General features: G+C 39.4%; 2 protein-coding genes and 2 pseudogenes across 2 annotated transcripts; 1 reads left to right on the top strand and 3 right to left on the bottom strand.

Annotated features, from left to right (window-relative positions):
* The first annotated feature begins 247 nt into the window (after nucleotides 1-247).
* Nucleotides 248-1158, top strand: LOC18591174 (protein RALF-like 34 pseudogene; annotated as a pseudogene).
* A 1262-nt stretch (nucleotides 1159-2420) lies between these two features.
* Nucleotides 2421-4311, bottom strand: LOC18591173 (uncharacterized). The gene is made up of 3 exons (XM_018125281.2): nucleotides 3553-4311; nucleotides 3257-3442; nucleotides 2421-3169 (listed from the first exon to the last, which is right to left on the bottom strand). The coding sequence occupies exons 1-3, from the start codon at nucleotides 4042-4044 to the stop codon at nucleotides 2885-2887; spliced, it is 963 nt and encodes a 320-aa protein (XP_017980770.1). The 5' UTR covers nucleotides 4045-4311; the 3' UTR covers nucleotides 2421-2884.
* A 3442-nt stretch (nucleotides 4312-7753) lies between these two features.
* Nucleotides 7754-10525, bottom strand: LOC18591172 (subtilisin-like protease SBT3 pseudogene; annotated as a pseudogene).
* Nucleotides 10526-13321: 2796 nt separating this feature from the next.
* LOC18591171 (subtilisin-like protease SBT3) lies at nucleotides 13322-16021 on the bottom strand. Its single transcript, XM_018126104.2, has one exon. The coding sequence runs from the start codon at nucleotides 15728-15730 to the stop codon at nucleotides 13412-13414; it is 2319 nt and encodes a 772-aa protein (XP_017981593.1). The 5' UTR covers nucleotides 15731-16021; the 3' UTR covers nucleotides 13322-13411.
* Between the last annotated feature and the right edge of the window lie 3269 nt (nucleotides 16022-19290).

The raw sequence follows: 19290 nt of genomic DNA, 5'->3' as shown, positions 1-19290 counted from the left end.
GAATTTAACTTGTTTGTTAGTCATACCTTTGATCTGAAAAGGAAAAAAGTCAATAGAATTGCATTTCTCTCAAAGCTCTTTCTTCATACATAATAATTGTTACCGACCAGGTGATTGTCAAGGCAATATGCATGAGTACTTGAGCACATGGATTCCTCCAGGGTGTAGAGTTTCTAACCAGGAAATTGATCTCCTTGATGGAGACCATACCAGGTAGTTAACCCCCACTGATAACGTGTGGCTATGCCATAATGTAATCCATTCACGGTTTACTTATTAATCAGATTCCACCACATTGGAGGCAGCGTCAATTGAGGCAGGCAAACAGGGCAGTGCCAGTAATGTCCTCAGCCTTGCAGTAGTTATCAGGATCTTTAGTATAGTCGGCATGTACCATCAATTTACATGTGACTGCTGTCACCCTACTGTACAACCCCCCTCCTCCCTCCAACAAATGATTCAACCTTCCATAACTCTCCCTCTCTTTAATGATCAGTTTCCAAATCTAAGTCTCTTCACTTTGGCCAAGCTCATCAAGAATCACATCAATGGCATCCACATATATCAGAGTGCTTCTTATCATCTCAATGCTACTACTCACTCTCAGCAGCGCTCAGGCTGATCACACCAGTTTCCAGCTCATGACTGAGGAAACTGAATGGCCCTGGACGATGTCTGTGTACGATGAGTTGGGTGCCAGTGAAGAGGAAGAAGGTGGCATAGCTAGGAGGTCTCTATATTGGAAACGAATGCACTATTACATATCTTATGGGGCACTTTCTGCTAACAGGATTCCATGCCCCCCTCGTTCTGGGAGGTCTTACTACACTCACAATTGCTTTAAAGCCAGAGAGCCTGCTAACCCCTACACCAGAGGCTGCTCTAGAATCACCCGTTGCAGGAGATAAGGAGTGTCTTAGGAGTTGCTGCTTTTATGTTTATGGAGAACATTGTTTTGATTTTGTGTGACTCTTTGTTTCACTCATTTTTATATTAATAGGAAGTTGTTACTTCTTGTTCTGCTGAACTTGCTTTGAGATCTCTTAGATCTGATATATGACTTGTGCCAACTACCAAATCAAGTGAATTTCTCTGGCTTTAGCTGGTGGTTTGTCTTTGCAAGATTAAGCAATGAAATGAAGATCAAAATGCAAGAAATCATATCTATCCCTCATCAGATCTAATATGGTGCTGCTTTCAAAAATCAAATAATTTCATTCTCAAATTGTTGTAAATTTTCACTGGGATCCTCAGTTGTTCGGTAGTTTTCTTCATTAACACTTGCACAAGTTATGCAGTTAGGGCCAGAACAAAAGAATGGAAATTATGGAATTCAAAATTTAAGAACAATTTATCGACTACAACCCTACAACCTAACCTTGCAAGATCCAAAAGCAATGATCCATGACTATCTGTGACAAATAAGATCTAAGAATGGCCATTTTCTTACAACTTAGTTTCCATGGCTGAATTAATGGTATCTCAAAAACTCACCCCAAAATGGCTACTGTAGTTTGCTTGGTTTTCTTTTATCTTCTGGAACCAAAACTAGCCTATAATGCAAGAGAAGGCAGGGGGGAACCTCTTCTTTTCTCGGCGAAATAGGCTTTAACCTCACTGAAAGAGGTGAGATAAAAGTTTCCACGGCTGATTGACAAGCCTAAGCGGCCTCATCAGTGATATGCAACTATGCATTAAAAGTATCTGGCAAGTAGCAGTTCTTATTTATTTATTTTTTGAAAGAAGCAGTTCTTATTTATTTTAATCTTTATTTGGGAAAGAAGGGATTCTAAAATCCTGCTCTTTGAGCAAGTTGCAGATCTTTTGAGACAAATTTAAATAAATCAAAATTTCTATCCAAAATTGTTTAGCTTTCTCCAAGACATGACCCATCACTCACCTCTTCTTGAAGTTTAATGTAAAGACATCCTACCCGAAGTTGTTTGAGAAGAGAGATTGGTCATTATTGATTCGAAGCACTGATTTTGAGATCATTTACAAATTGATTATCGATCCCTGAATCCTGATAATGGTCCTGTCTCGCTTTCATAAACTCAATCATGTGCTTGAGAATAAGCATGTGCCCGAAAGAACAAGACATCCATATGAACGATGATTGTCTTCTCGTTATCCCTTTAAATACTATATACACATACATAATGCATGTCCCATATTATATTACATGGACATTCCCTGCAAACTCACATGGCCAATGTGTTTTGCTGCAACAAATCAGTGGTTCCAGGTTCATTGTGCTTTTTCTGTCAGGGTTTTTACTCTTTCTTAGCATAAAATTGAGTAGAAGCGAGTTCAAGGGTTGGTTGCTGTTGCGATTGTTTAATCTCACAAATTGCCTGGAAGGGGCTTTAATCTATTCGATGCACATTAAAGAATAATTAAAGCTGCTCCAACTAACCAAATTATATCAGCAGTAATAAAATGTTAAACAAGTTGATTCCTTCAAACACAAAATTACTCAACCGACAGCTGACAATTTACCTACAACATTTAAGGCTCTATTATTCCATCATAAACTTTGTACTAAAAGAATGGATTACATTAAGTAGTACTTTTTAAAAAAAAATTATTTCTTTACTTTTACATTTAAAAAACAAAAAAAAAAACAAAAACAAAAGCAATCACTCACAAGTCACCACCGAATACAACGTATGTGTTTCTCACTGTCGGGGCACTCGGGCAGCCCCCATTAGTCCAACAACGCGTTCCTCACTCCGTGCCCAGACATCTCCAAACCTGCCCTGCTTAGCTGTATCTCATTCATTTCCCACTCCTAGTCGACAAAGGGAAGACCAACAAATTTAACAAAAAAGAAAGAAAAAAGAAGGGAGAAAGAGAAAGCCGGTTTTCCATGTGATTGGATCTATCAATCGTATGTGCAAGATTGCTTGAGTGAAATGGGGACATTGAGTTTCTTGGGATCGAAAGTTATGTCACAGTCGATTCTCTTGGAGAATTTTGGCTTTACCAATTTGCCCAAGACATAAGCTCTTGAACGGACAACGAAGTTCAGATTAAGTGAAACTGGAAGAGATGTTGTGCCCGTTGAACTGCTCAAACTCGCTCCACTTCCGTACAAAGGAACCTTGTTTCCCATAACCATTACCTGTACAGACCTTTGGCTCTTCCTTGATTGGTAAAATTTCTTCATCTGAAATACCCCAATTCAACAAATCTAAGATGACAGACTTGAGATTTAATTATAACTGAAAATGTTAAGTATTTGAAGTGGACTCACGGTTCCTGAAGCGATGTTGATTTGAGAATATGACAGATCTAGAGGAGTTGATGTTACATGGACGCCAAAGAATGTTCCGGTGTTGCGATAAATCATTTTCACTGTGGAATTCATGGTGATCATATCAGTCGCCACCCCAGTGAAATCCGAACCAGCTTGGATCTTGAATTGCTCGAATTTTATACTCTATAACATAAAATCAAACAAATCAATGATAACTCATTTCGTAATTCAATCTAAAGAGCTCAAAATAATGACAAAAGGAAAAGGGAAAAAGAATTGAGTGAGCAAACTACCTGCATTCTGATCTTGGGTTTCTGGGGTCTGCTAGCTCCCCAGAGAATCAAAGAAAACATAGAGAACAGAATAAAGAAGCCAAGAACAAAAGCTAAAACGTAGCATCTTCGAGGGAGTCCCTTTTCACGCTCTTCATTTTCCAGGAGTCCCTCTTCTTCAATCACATCACATTCTTTCCATTGCTTATGTCCCTTGCTGTGTGCTCTTCCAGACGACGCGTCGTTAGGCGAGATCTTGCGGGATCCGGGTTTGAGCGATCCGGAAAAGCGACTCGATGAGGACTCACGCGAGTGGCGGCCCACTGAGGAATGGGAGTGTGGTGGTGAGCCCATGGGGCTGAGCACCGGCGTGGAGTGGAAAGACGTCGTGGTTTTTTCTCCATCATGAGAATCACGTGAAGGGCTCTGCACATAGTAAACTGGACGCCGAGGGGACCTCGTCGGCGATGATGGGGCGAGGCTGGTGACCTCTGAGTCTGTCTTGGCGTGCATTTTTGGCAGCGTTTACTTCAGTTCCCACAAAGGCACTAAAATAGAAAACCTGTCGTTTGCCTGTGTTTATGTAGTAGGTTTATTACAATCTATGGGTATATGTTTTATCGTGGGGATTTGAGTGTGTTTGATGGTGATTTTGTGGAGGAGTTGTTGTTTGTCAACCGTGACAGAAACTGAAGAAATAAGTACACATTTTTGCTGTAACGCGTGGAATATAATTTTAGGGGAATTTGCGTGAGATAAATAAAATACTTTAGGACAACCTAAGTGGGAGAGGAAGACAAAAGCCACAGTGTTTGTACGTGAGTGAGTTGAGTTAGCGATTGGCTTGGGTTTGGGGTTAGGAGGAGGAAGCAGCGTGGAACTCATTACCCGACAGCCCTGTTACAGTTGGCAGCTCTTCCTTGACACCGCACCTCCAAACTATTATTGTTCCTTTCTTTTTTCCACTTTTACAATTACGTAGCTGTTTGCCTAAAAAAAAGAATCGAGAATCAGACGATCAGGGTGAAAGTGAATTGGGCTTATTACCGTTTGGGCTCAAGGAAGTCGGGTATATTTCATTTTCATGGTCAAAACCCAGCCTCACAGCGATCATAGATGAAGCTGAATTTTGATTGTCACATATGCAGGCAATACTCCGTGCAACTGCAAGTCCTGCCTATGCCTAACAGTTGCACTTGACTCAAGAAAGATTTGTTCTCACAGTTGGATCTGTTTGCGCTGGTTTGCCATTAGCTTTAACAATTAATGATGGAGAAATGGTAGTAAAAACGGAGGTCTCCATGATGGGCATTGGACGGAAATTGAGAGGTGTTGTTTCATTCTACTGGTTGATGTACAATAGAGAATAGTGGACATAGCATCTGGCCAGAGACCGGCCGTTCATAATTTGGAGGTTCTCTAGTCTCTACTCTATTGAGAATGGTCCTCACTTTCTATTTTCGTTTTTTCTCATTCATTACTTTCCTTCTGTAGTATACAGGCAGGCAATATATAAATAAAACATTGCCGCTGGTGGCTTTTGACGATTTGTTTGAGAATTTAAGAGAAAGTGATTCCAATTGTGGATTTGTGGGTCACACCGGCAATCTTTACATCAAGGGCTGGGATTGGGGCTCCCACATCAAACCATGTGAGCCCATGTGGGAGATACCTTCTCACCGAATGTTTCTCTATTTTCACTTCTCTTGTTTTTTTTTTTACAAATCTCTTTTTTGTTGGATAGTTAAGAGTTTGACAGATATTTTTTGTTACTTTTATAGTTTAGATTAGCTAGATAGTTGGATGCCTTGATTTATGCTGAAGATATCTTGTGCATCCCTCCCTCCCACCTTTTTTTATTTATAAAATTCATTTCCAAATAGAAGACTATGGCAGACAGAAGGTTTGGGAAAAGAAATACGCAAGACAATGTAACATGAAGGAGCCACAGACTAACTCCACTGTAAGCTTTAAAATGCTCCAGCTACATCTTTCACAGATTTTTTTTTTGGAGTGGTTTCACAAATTAAGAAGTGCCTGAGAGTTTTCATTGAACATTTCCCATGATGAATTCATGCATTCACGTATTTCATGCTGATTTGAAGTTTATTTAATTATGTTGCTTCCAGAAAATGACAGACGAGAACTGGCTAGAATAACTTCAATGAAAAAGATGATTACCGGACTCCTGAATCCTAACAAATTCACGAGATACATAGATTGCAAAATCTCATCCTCCGCTGCCTTATTCGTTGAGTTCGATAAGAATGATTGGCTTATTATTGTCCAAGAAAACTTGTGAGGATTCCTCTTTCAGCCGCTGAAATCCTGAAACTTCAGTGGCTAAATGAGTAATGGGCCAGAAGTAAGTTTAATACGAGCCTAGCAGGGCGGGGACCTTATGGAAGCTCATCCTTTGTGGCCAAATGTCCTCCGGCAGAAAAGAGCCTTGTCAGCAGAAGACGGGGCCTCAAGTCTGGGCCAAGCTGCAGACCCTTCTGTTTCTGTAGCAATCCCAGGGCCATCCAATACCTAACGGGCTCTAATTGAATGACAAACTTAAAATTCCGTTTTCACCAGTCAGGCACGTGACGATCAGCTCGTATATTGGATTATCCATGTTGACTTAGATCAGATAAATGAAGAACCAAAAAGCTTGGCAGAAATCACTACGTCTCATCCCATAATCTTAACTGACATATTGATGAATCAAAATTGCAGATTTTTGATGCATTCATCCTGTTAAACTGCAATCTTGTACGCTTTTCTTCTCCAACTCCTGAACGAGAAAGCATGGGGCTCCAAATTATCAACGGAAAATGGTGGACCCAAAAACGTGGAAAAATATCCTGCCCAAAGCTAAACCTTCTGCGTTTCAATTGCAGCATTATACACAAGCAATATACCCACCCCTTCCATTTTTCTAATTCCTTTTTCTGGTCAAGATAATATATGTGGAATCGGGTAGGGTAGCACGTTGTTTGTTTGCAAGCTACGAAAACAATAATGTACTCAATGATACTTGCTGAACAGTAATTCTATTTTATCCGAAATAAGAAAACAATAATTTCCTCCATGATGATTGACGGATAAGAATAACGAGCTAGGTAGCGTTGCTTGGCCTGATTGTCTTCCCCGAATCTGGAAAATGGTGTATTTCTTCTCCCCTATACGCCTAAGAGGTGACTTCCAAGCTACAGCAAACGGACAAAAAGAAAGAAAAAGGAAGATCCAATGGCGTTTGAACGCAATTTCTATATATGCGACTATGATTGAGATAGATTCCAGATCATGGAGTCCAAAATGCATCAAAAGCAGTGTTGAAAAAATTGAGTCGGATGAATGGGTTTTATGGTTGAATTGAGAATCAAAGATGTCTCCAATCCACTTAGAAGGATCAAATTATTGAAAAGTTAATCAATCAAAAACTGATCAACATTGATTGCAGATTAATACTCTATGCTACAATAATTATTGTGCTCGATCGATCATCAATGATTTACGCGTTAATAACGACAGTGGTTAGATATCTTAATCCCTTGCGGTTGTTTGTCAGAATTCGCTTTTAACTGAAGCAACATTTCCACATTCGTAACCCATAGGCCACCCTTTGTATCTCCCTTAATTTCGAGTGGTTTTGCATGGACAAATCACAAATTGTTGTAGGTCACGTCGTTTTCTACACATGGGCTATTTTGCATACTTGTGGCGAGAGAACGCACATTCTGTTCTTTAATTTTAAATGCTTTTGTGTCAAGAATATGTCTCAAGCGAAATTAACTAATTAGTAGGTAGCTGAAAATAAGAAGAAAACAAAAACTACTGTTTCATGGACAAAACCCAACAATTTCAATTTGTTTCGTCGGCAATAGGAAACGAAGCACGAATTGAAGGAAAGAGGAGAATGGAAAAGGAGCTTTCCTTTTGGTTTGCTTTTGTAAGACTTAATAGGAAGACGCTGAATTAATCATGCATCCAACAGGATATGATCAGATATTGACCTGATCGATGAACCCCATCCAGACAAGCAACAACCAGCTGGTTAATTCTTTTAATTATTTGTCCATAAAGTATTGATTTTAAGTTTCAACTTAATTTCAAGTAATGTAGGCCATTTAGCTTCATTTTTTTATGACAATTTTATAATAAAAACAAAAGATCAGTTGTTAAGTTGTAGGCAGGAAGATAGCTACGAAGATACTAATAATTAAAACTTTTAAGATTATAAAATTGTTTCAATTTTATTCATTAAATATGTTTGTGAAAGTAAAAGTTACTGGCTAGCGACCGTAAAACTAAAAGAACCTTAGGCAACAACTGCAACTGGCAAGCTTAGACACCAGTGGCTTTGTTTAATGTAATTTTCTTTATTCAGCGTAGCAACTTGAAGGTCACATGTCTACAAGATGAGTTTGTCATTTTTCTATGCTGTAGCTTGTGGCGACTATGGGACTTCTGACTACGTGTTTACCTCCGATATCTTCCCAAGTGAGATAACCGAAAGACACTGCCTCATCCAGCTGACTTGGAGCTTCTACACTCAGCTTGAAGTTTTTCTTGTCGTTTTTTTCCTTGAAGACCAACTGGTCTGGCTCGACAGTTACCTTTACTCCATTGATCGGTGTTACTGTTGCTTTGTAGGTGGAGCTTCCTTCTCCGACATTAGTCACCGTTCTTTGAAATTCCTTCACAGTTTTAGAATTTCGTTTTGCGTCCCTGTCATTGAAAAACGCAATAAAAGAAGGGTAGTTAAGATCCAGAGCCGGGTTCGAACAGTTGTTTGATGATTTTGTGATGGTTTTAATTTGTTCCGCGGTGAAGTTTAGCCCACAAAGAAGATTCACGTAATCTTCAACGGTAGCATCGTAAATGAGGCCGGGGTCTAACGCTTTGTTTGGATTGATATGACCAGCTCCCATGGCTAGAGGACTGGCAGGTCGGAGATTGTCACCTGTATCCTTGATAGGACTGCCCGTGTTATCAATGAGATCAGATGTGGTCATCAAGGCTGATCTGATGGCTGCGGGGCTCCAATAAGGATATGCTCCTTTCAAAAGTGCTGCTACTCCTGTCGCATGGGGGCATGCCATGGATGTTCCCGAAAGTAAATTGAAGCTACTAAACAGGAGGTCCTCATTTACACGGGCCACTCCAAGGTTTGGAGGCCATGCAGCTAGGACTAAGTCACCAGGAGCCATAATGTCAGGCTTCAAAACTGATGGACAACTGTAGGATGGCCCTCTAGAGGTATAGCTTGTTACAGTTGGTGAAGGTTTAGTACCCAGGAATGTTTTTTTAAATTCCATGCTGGCTTTTGGGTCAATGTTCCTCTTAATGTAGTCCAGAACGGTATCACCATCCTTTTGTTCCAAGAACATGGCTGGAAATGGGCCCTGGATGAATACTTCCACGTCACTGTTATTCGTTATGAAGACACCAGCAGCATTTCCTGCAACTTGGACGCTGTTAAACTGGTCATTGAGGGAACCTTCCTTGCCTGGATCTTGGCACACAACAATCTTTTGCCCAAGTTTCCTCAATTCACTCGCTTTCTCACATGCGTCGAAAACAATTGGGAATTGGCTTGCAGAAAAATTCCCTGGAAATAGAGCCAAACCATCCACGGAACCTTTGTTTCCAAGAGTTAAAGTTGCGCCAAATTCTCGATCCATGGTACCAGCAGCGACAGTTAAAACCCAAGGTGTACCATTGTGTAGGGTCTCTACATCTGGCCCTTCATTTCCTGCAGATGTTGAAACGAATATATTCTTCTCTATGGCTGCAAATGTGGCTATTGCAATAGGGTCTTCATACAACTCAAGCTCATCCAAGCCCAATGACATGGAAAGAACATCAACACCGTCAGTAATTGCTTGATCAATTGCAGCAATTATATCTGTTGTGTAAGCTCCTTCTTCCCAGAGGGCTTTGTACATGGCCACCCGAGCCCCTGGGGCCATTCCTCTAGCAGTTCCCATGGCATAGCCAAAGTATGATGCATCTTGCACATAAGTTCCAGCGGCAGTTGTTGAAGTGTGGGTCCCGTGTCCTTCTGTGTCGCGCGGAGAATTCATTGAGATGGTGATATTGGGATTGTGAGCTATCAGACCTTTATTGAAAGACCGCGCACCAATGAGCTTTTTGTTGCACAATGAGGAGTTGAATTGGGTGCCATTTTCACATCCTCCTTTCCATTTTGATGGAACATCAGTCATTCCATTATCATTAAAGCTTCCGCTTTCTGGCCAAACCCCTGTATCAATCACCCCAATAATGACATCTTTGCCAAAATTTGACACCGGCCACGCACCTGTGCTGGAATTCAGGCCTAGAAATTTGAAAGAATGAGTGGTATCAACCTTGACAGTTCTATCTCTAATGGAAGAAACATACCCTGGAGCGTTTTTCAGGGCCTCAAGCTCTGCCGGTGTGAGACTTGCGCTAAAACCTTGAATAACATGGTTATAAGTATAGATAAGTTTAGAAGAGGGAATTGTTGCATTGGTGTTAGCTCTCCAGTTGGCTGATAAAGACGCAAGGGTGGCCAAGTACCAGCTTTGCTGGCCGGAAAAGGCTTTGGGCTTGGCTGATAGGTCCATCTGGACAATATAATTGTCAGCTTCAGCTAGCTTGGTAAAGATAAATGGGACAATGAAGGAAAGCCAAACGAACAGGATTTTAGTATGATCAGCAGCCATGGTAAAGAATTGGAATTTGGGAAGCAATATTTTTTAAGACAATTATGAAATTGGTGAGCTTATATAGGGAATTGGGAGGCGTGGAAACATGAAATTATTCTTCCCTATAGAAGTCTATCAACTTGCCGCAAAGGAATCCAAATAAGAGACCTCTAAAATATCCACTATATTTTTCTACTGCGAACTAGCTTGCATTGAGCTTGATGGTCCTTTCCTTCACCTCATGGTCTACCAAGGGTCTGTCAATTAAATCAGGACCATTGAGTTTTGGAGCTTAATCTTCCTTCCCGGAAAGGGCAGTGGCTACCATGGACAGGGAGTGGGGTAGAATATTTAACCTTTTTAAGGACCACATATAGCACTGTTGGATTCAAAGAGGAAGATGCCGATATATGAAACTGTACCTTTGCTCGCAAGCGCCTATATCCATTACCATTACATTCTCAACTTTGATTCTCTCTCCCTGTTGACATCTTCCTTCCAAAATGGTTTGTAATTAATACGGTGTTACTTGACTGAGTCAGTTTTGATGATATCCACTGATTGGAGGTCCTAGAGCCCACCATGTGCGAGCTCACAATAGAACGAATCCTATATCACTCAAGACAGTCTTGACTTGTTACCATAAAGTGAATTTGTCCATCTGGAAAATTTGGGAGCACTAAATGCAAGGGTCTCCTCATTGACCATAAATTATCTTCTTATCTCATATCATTTTTTCCAAAATCAATTCGGATTTCTCATGCCAAAGTAAGTGGGTTTACAATGAAGTACTACTCAACTGTAAAATAAGAGAAAAAAGATGTTGGAAACCCTTTCTTTCAGGAAACCACGCATTGCAGCTACATGTGAATGATAACGACACCAAAATATGTTGTTTTGCTAACTTTGTCTCGTTTTAGTTGATGAAGTTCATTACTTTAGACTTTAGAGCAGTTTTCACTTGTAAAAACAGAGGAAAATCAGGGTATTCAAGGAATTTGATTTATGCTGATTACATCGGAGTTTTTTTTGCATGACAGTGCCTTTAAGTTAACTCTCTAGTCTTTCACAAGGGTTGCACTCATCCACGTAAAAGTTAGCCAGGCCAAAAAGTCTCAAGCTTGAGATTGGTGAATGGTGAATTAATGTAGGAGCTAACTCGAAAGCAACGATTGCCTTGAGACTTTGGGAATGGTTAATTAGCGAGACACGCAACTCAAAACCACTTCCTTCGACTTGATGATGCAGAAGTACAAGTTCTTCAAAATTGGGCTAAAACTGTGCTAATCTTGGAGAGTTTGAAGACAGTTGTTTGATCAAGGGTTGCGTCAGTCCTCTATTTCTTCAAGATAAAATTGTTATTCCCAATGCGGGAATTCAAAGCAGAAGTAAACGGCTTCATCATGACTTAATAAGACTAATTATTATGGTTTCTTTTCTTCTTTCTACTTGAAGAAGATAAGAGAAAACCCATTGACACCAATGTGATGTTTAATTAGCCCGAAGTGGGAGTTAAACGCGTAATCTATGGATAGCTAGATAATTGCTTTTATTGGGCCAAAAACAGAGAGACGTGTTGCGTGTGCTCCTAACCATTTGTTTTGTTCACATGATGCTGACTCTCTCTCTCTCTCTCTCTTTCTATATATATATATATTTCTATCGATTTCGAAAAATTATTTCAGAGAGTTTTCTTATTATGCACATCAATCGTCAAAAAAAGACTGAATACAATAACTTTTTGAATTGATTTTTTCTCTATAGTTTAATGGGCATGATAGAGATTCAATCTTCTAATAGAGCCTGACAAAGCAATTGAAGTTAAAGTTTCTACATGTGTATGAATTTGTAAAGCTTGCTTGCTACATGTGTAGGAGTGTAATTTTCTTGACAAGAAAAATAATAGTAATCCTAAAAGTACCCATTGATGTCCATTCATAAGGTGGAAAACGTGTTTGAACTTTGTTTTCTCATTGCAATTATTACGCATTATGCAACCCTTGCAATAACCTTTCAAATAGTTTATAATGAAATGAAACTATTTGCTTAGGTCATCATATTTAGTAACAAACTAAAAACTAATTTATAAATATAAATACAATTTGGTTTTGGCAAAAGAAATTTGGGCTTGTGCCAGGACATGAATCTTTTTGTTGTAAAGGGCCGATGTATGAGGTAAAGCCCAAAAAGTCTATGAGACATTCGGACAGGGCTCAAATATAGGCCGATGAGCTCAGTATAACTACAGAGCAGTTTTATGCCTTTGTTGCGTGGAGTGTAATTTGTAATTGACAAGCTGGAAGGAACGTTAGAACTATAGGGTACAATAGCACATGGTAGGACTTATAAACGAAAACCTTCCTTTTGTATACTTCTCAAAGCATACAGATAATTGGGGGAGAGGTTTCTTTCAGGATGAGGAACAAGATCTTCGAAAATATTTCTGTTGAAAAAGGGCAATTGAAGAAGCTGCTGTTCGTGATAAATGAATCAGTACATGGCTTGGCGTAAGTGAATTCTAAGACTTTTAGACCAAGGAAAAAAACAATGAATCTTAACACGCATGTACATATCTGTCCTAGAAGAAACTTCCTAACGAGGAGTCTTTACCGGTGGCCTGAACGAGACAGAAAATACTTTTTTTTTTCAATGCATAATCGTTGCAGGGGGGACCAAATCAATCAGAAATAAAAGAAAAACAAAGTTGTCAGGATTTGACAAAGAGTCGATTAAAACAAACAATTTGGAAGTAAAGTGCTATCAGTGTTGCTGGCAGAACCGGTCAAAATCCTTAAATCATTGTCCTCATGGGGTCCCCTCAGAGGAAAAATCTGCAAGAAATCAACATCACGAAGTAATTTTTGTCCATAGTTTCCTTATTGTTGAAAGGCATAGAAGATTGACAACGTCGCCGCAGAAATGGCTTCAGAAATGGCTGGTAGACAAAATTGAATCCTTAGAATGATTGGTCTAATCAAATTCAATCATAAGAAATTAGCCTCGGGAAGAGAGTTGATGAAACCAATGGTCGTCCACATGTTGCATCTTAATAATAAAGTATCGCTGGAAATTAGGCCCCGTTGGTTCTATCAAGAAAGCAAAGAGAAATGTAAACTATGAAAGTAGACGGTGGCAAAGCACATTATTTGCAAAGCTGGTTCAATACTTGTACTTAGACATAAACCTTAACCCCAAAGCTCTTAAATATAAACATTAAATAAACCCTCCCAAGAACTTACAATAGGTGACACCACAACAGGGCTCCTGACGGTGTGTTTTCCATTTTCTTCAACCCAAACAAGTTCACCAAATGAAACTCTTCCCTTCTTGTGACTGCTATAACTTATAGTCACACTAAAGATCTGCTTCTCATATGTATTTTTAAAGACCAATGTCTCTGGCGAAACAACAATAGTTGAACCCTCAGGCTGCACTATCTTAACATTGTAAGTTGCGGCACCTTCTCCCATATTTGTCACAGTCCTCCGGAATATTTTGGCTACAGTTTCCGTCACATTAGGATTGTATAAAGCAATAAAAGATGGGTAATTAAGATCAGAAGATGGATTCGAGCAGTTGTAGCTCTTTGATCTTGTGATGGTCAAGATTTGACTCCGAGTGAAATTCATGGTGCACAAAAGATTCACGTAGTCCTGTGGGGTTGCGTCGTAGATCAAACCTGGATCAAGTGCTTGATTTGGATCAATTTGGCCTGCTCCCATGGCTAAAGGTGAAGCAAAAGACAAATTGTCATCACCATTGTCTCTGATTGGTTTCACAGTGTTGTCCAATGGATTTGCAGTAGTCACCAAGGCAGACCTTATAGCAGCAGCACTCCAATCAGGGTGTGCACCTTTCAAGAGTGCGGCTATACCAGAAGCATGCGGACAAGCCATGGATGTTCCAGAGGGCATAGCAACGTTACTGGACAAGAATATATAATCCCCTATTGTAGCTGCAATACTGTTTGGACTATAAGCAGCCAAAACAATAGAACCAGGTGCCATTATATCTGGCTTTAAGATGCCAGGATAGCTTGGTGAAGGACCTCTTGAAGTGTAAGAGGCCACGGCTGGTGCAGGCTTTGTCCCTAAAATGGTCTGTTGAAACTTGATGCTAGCTGTAGCATCCTTAATACTTGTGGCATATTTAATAAGAGCAGGTGCATCCTCGGTACTAATCACAACACCTGGACAGGGCATACTACCGCCTAATTCAGGTTCATCAGAAATAAATATTGCTCCGTACACCCTTGACCTAGTGATACGCCCTATCTGAATAGGGAGAGAACCGGTGTTGTCACATATGATGATCCCAACGGGGGCGTCAGATAACAAATGGCTTGAATTGCATGCTGATAGACTTTTGTTGTAAATCAATGGAAGCTCTTTAACTAAAGCACTTGCTGGAAACAAGGTCCATCCAGTGATGGTTTGCCCATCTCCTAGAGACACAATTCCAGCAAAAGAACGATCAATGGTGCCAGCTGCAACTGTCAGGACCCATGGGATTCCATTGTGCAATGTCCCTAAATTTGGCCCCTCGTTTCCTGCTGATGATGAGACTAGCACCCCTTTCTCCATAGCAGCAAACGAAGCAATTGCAATAGGATCCTTATACAATGGCACTTCATCAAACCCCATAGATATTGATATCACATCCACACCATCAGCAATAGCCTGGTCCATACCAGCAAGAACATCAGCTGAGTAGCGCCCCTCCTCCCATAGGACTTTGTACATGGCCAGCCTGGAACGTGGGGCCATACCTCTTGCCGTACCTTTAGCATACCCGAAAAAGGATGCATCTTTCACATAGTTTCCAGCTGCAGTGGAGGAAGTATGCGTTCCATGACCAATAGTGTCCCTAGCAGAATTCATGCTTATGTTGACTCCAGGATTTGCTGCAATCACACCCTTGTTGAAGTACCTAGCTCCAATTAACTTGGAGTTACACATGGAGGAGTTGAATTCCTGTCCTTCCTCGCATATACCGTTCCACCTGGCTGGAACTGGAGTCATGCCATCATCTTTATAGCTGTCACTCTCTGGCCAAACACCAGAGTCAATAACACCGATGATGATATCTTCACCATAGTTTGAAGCAGGCCATAGCCCAGAGTAAGGGTTGAGGGACAGGAATTCTGGGGTATGGGTTGTGTCAAGAGTAACACTCCTGTCAGGATAAGCTGAGACAAATCCTGGAGACTTCTTTAGCGTTTCTAGTTCATCGGGGGACAGGACAGCGCTAAAACCATGAGCTCCACTATCATAAGAGTATAACAGAGTTGGTGAGGTTCGAGGGTTGCTCGATAAGGCAGTGTTTCTTGATTTCAGAGAATCAACTGTGGAAGAGTACCAGCTATGATGACTAGCAAAGATTTTGGGCATGAAGGACTTGTCCATATGGACAATATATGTATTTACTGACACTGAGTGAACATGGAGAGTGAACATTACAAATGTGAGGAAGACAGAGTGTAAACAGTTTAGCTGACAAACGCCATCAGAAAAACTCATTGTTTTTTTTCTTGAACGACCAAGATCGACGCTCTGCTTTTATTATGTAGGGAAGTGAGTAGATTCTGAATGAGGTTATAAATAAAAGCTACTGAGTCCTAGCAATTGTGGAGGAGAAAAGAAAATAAAAGACGAGAACCAAATAAGACGGTTTCCATTTAATCTTGTCAAGTTTTCTCTTTCTTTCTCGAGGATTAGCCGGGTCCCGAATTGGAATGATCAATTAGCTGTCAACCGGAAAAATCAAGTCACATCATGGCAGACATGTTCACGTTTTGGACGTTGCTTCACAAAATTTTCTATTTCTTCCTTCTAAGCCTTTTTCACGTTCTGTTTTTTCCAGGAAAAAGGGCCCATAGCTGATAGCCCCCAACTTGATCTCCTGCACTGCGGATTACCCTCCCAAAACAAGGACATAACCAGCCTGGCTAGCGCCTATTGGTTTCCAAGCGTTAATCCGAGTTAACACTTTTAATGCGACACATCTTGTTTGTATTGTTTGGATGCAGCTAGGTTTGCCTTTGAGCAATACCGTCAATAACTTTTGTTGCGGTATTGATTTTTGTAGTTGTACAGATTTTGTTTTGTCCAAATCAGATTTTGATATCATGAAAAGTCTTTTTTCAAAAAAAAAATAAGAGATTTGCAATGACAAACTGATTGTAAAAATCAATAAACTTACCTTTTAAAAAATACAACCATTAGGTTGCATTAATTTCTATTCCCATTTTCTACAAAATAAAGGCTAAAGAGGTGACCAAAAATAGTTTTCTTTGGAAAAATATGCACGAACGTCCTTTCCACTTCCGCCGACTACTTTTTTTTCCTTGTTTTTCTTTTCATTTCTTTTGGCCCTTTCTAGTATTTTTTTTTCTCAGCTAGTAAGGTATTTTCATTAATAATCTGCCCAAGATAGTAAGGTTACAGTACAGTGTTCATACTACAATCAGAGTATAACTGGTGTGAGCATGCATACATAACATCAGCAAGCAAAACGTATCTGATATGGAGGGTACCATAATTCTAAGCTAAGCTTTACAATCTCAAAACATTGTGAAACTGAAAGTATTCATAAAGAAATTTACTAATGAAAGCTACCACCATGCTGTGACCATAGACTCACAGTCAACACCGTGTAGCAAGCTTGTCTGCCGACGAGTTCCCACCTCGCATAATATGTTGGAAAATCACTCTATCAAGAGTCACCCTAATTGTATCTATTTCATTGAAAATATGCCAGATAAGGACTTTAGCCATATCAAGCTTAATATCTAAGTCTGCCATAGAAAAAATCCTTACCATTACTACTACATTTGGATGTTTCTCTTGATATGGGATTATAATTTCCATGTCATGATCTTAATCTATAATTTTCTTAATTTGAACTAATACCTCTCAATGGCTCTGCTTTTTCTTTTGTTTCACTCCAAATCAGTATTCTATAGTCCATACTCGGGCCTTCGCATAAAACTTGAATACCATTGTTGCCGATATTATTATATATGAGCTTGGCCTTGTTTAATTGGGTCTTTTTTTCTCCTTTCTTGTTATGGGAGAATACTATGATGCACTCATATCAAATGAGTCTCAATTTTTATTACTCACACCCACCATTACTATTATTCTTTCTAGATAAACAGCCTTGTTGGAGGAATTGCCATATTTTCTACATAATTGCAGTACTTCAATAATTAAATTTCATATGAAAAAGAGCAATCTACATACAAGCTAACTGCTGCTATATACAGCAGAATCAAAAGGAAAGAAAAGTAGAAGCCTAGCTGTAAGAATCCAAATCTGACAGAGCTTGATTCCGGGCAACTTTAAAACATCTTTGTTGAGGATATATCCATAGACTTGCTCCTCAGCTGTTAATGTCTTGAATAGAGTGAGGCGTCTTTCTTTGTTCAATTTTGGCTTACTTTCTTGTTGCTCTACTTTAAGTCCCATTTCAGATATGATGTTTATAGTTTTATCCAAGCAATTGAAGCCAACGAATCCAAAATGCCATTCTCAGGAAGCAACAGTTCAAAGAAAGGATAATGTCCGTAGTAATATGTTTTCTCCACAGATCTTTTACAGTAACAATTGTTACATAACAATTGAACTTGACTAGAAAATCCAAACTAAGTGTTGGAATAAGTATGTAATTGGCGTTTGAATTCTTACGAGACATATTCCACAAGGCCATGTTTCCAAGCATTGAGTAAAAATATTCAGCGCAGGTGCTACTCGCAAAGCCACCATATTTTCCAGTCTGGAGGAAACAAGGTAGGAAGTTTACATCTTGATTCCGTGTTTGACTTTGAACAATAGATTTCTTTTCTTGGCTGCATCTATATTTGCAAAACCTTCATTTGTTTATTTTGATTATTAATTTGTGTTCACAAGGTTAGAATAAAGTTTCTGTTTCTGTTTAAATTGTCAGTGTAAACCCCTGCAATGCAATGAATAGATTAATCAGCAGGCTTTGGACGACTTCATTTAGCAGATTGAAGAATACCCAATCTCGTTTTGCTGATCGGAGAACATAATTAAACAAGTCAAATATTAATTTCCTGGAAAAGTTGAGGAAATGCTGTCTGTTTGCATACTGATATGTTGCCATGTGATTGTACGGTATCGTGTGCAATGGAGCATACAATTTTTCACTTCTGTTTTCTTTTGCTTAGTTAAATGAAACTCAATGAATACTTAATAAAGAATAAGCAAACTTGACCACCACAGCCCGTAATCTACTTTTGATTAGGGATTTGAACTTTCCTAGTTATACATTCATCAACGCAAGCCGAGTCAAATAAAATAAGAACCAAAAAGAGAATATTCAGTAATGGAAAATGAAGCCTGACCCCTGAAAAAAATGTCTATTCATTAATGCTGGCAAAAACGAGAAACAAAAATTCACAAATTAACAAATAAATAGTTGAGATACTGACAGAAGCAAGCTCCCAAAACTGATATGAAGACGGAATAAGAAAACGAGTTGAAGTTAACGTTCATGAATCAGACAACCAAGAGAAGAAAGAGACAAATAGGGGAAAGCTGAAGAGAAAGGACACAAATGTTTATACAGACCTTATGTTAGAAAGGTGATCTTTATTTGGTAGATGAAAAGCTGTGAGTTGTGGTAGAAGAAAATATCAGATGGCAGGTTGCAAAGATATTTTGAAGCAGCTGTTGGAATTAAAACGCAACAAGCAGGAGTTGTTTTGATTTTACTGATATGTTTGTTAATGAAACGGTGTTGAAGTTTGTCGTTTTGTTTAGTTTCTTTTATATTTTATTGTTACGATGTCGTTTTGTATTTTTTTGTAAGGCTTTAAGCCAAGTTTGTTTTTCAGTTTGTTAATCTGGTTGCTGGGTACTGGTTTTCATGATGAGTGTGAGCTGAGTTAAGACTCGATTCATTTTGGTTTGAAAACCGTTGCTATTTTTGTGGATCTGGGCAGATTTTGAATTCAAAACTGCTCATATAAGTACTGAGTGATGTACTAAACAAAGTGTGGAATTTCAGAATACATTTTCTCATTACTCTGTTTAGAATTTTCTTCTACTTTCTC

The sequence above is a fragment of the Theobroma cacao genome, chromosome 8 (genome assembly GCF_053813885.1).
Source record: "Theobroma cacao isolate CCN51 chromosome 8, ASM5381388v1, whole genome shotgun sequence".
In the NCBI taxonomy this organism is placed as follows: Eukaryota; Viridiplantae; Streptophyta; class Magnoliopsida; order Malvales; family Malvaceae; genus Theobroma; species Theobroma cacao.
Note: the sequence above shows the minus strand (reverse complement) of the source record. Positions and strands in the feature narration are given on the sequence as shown.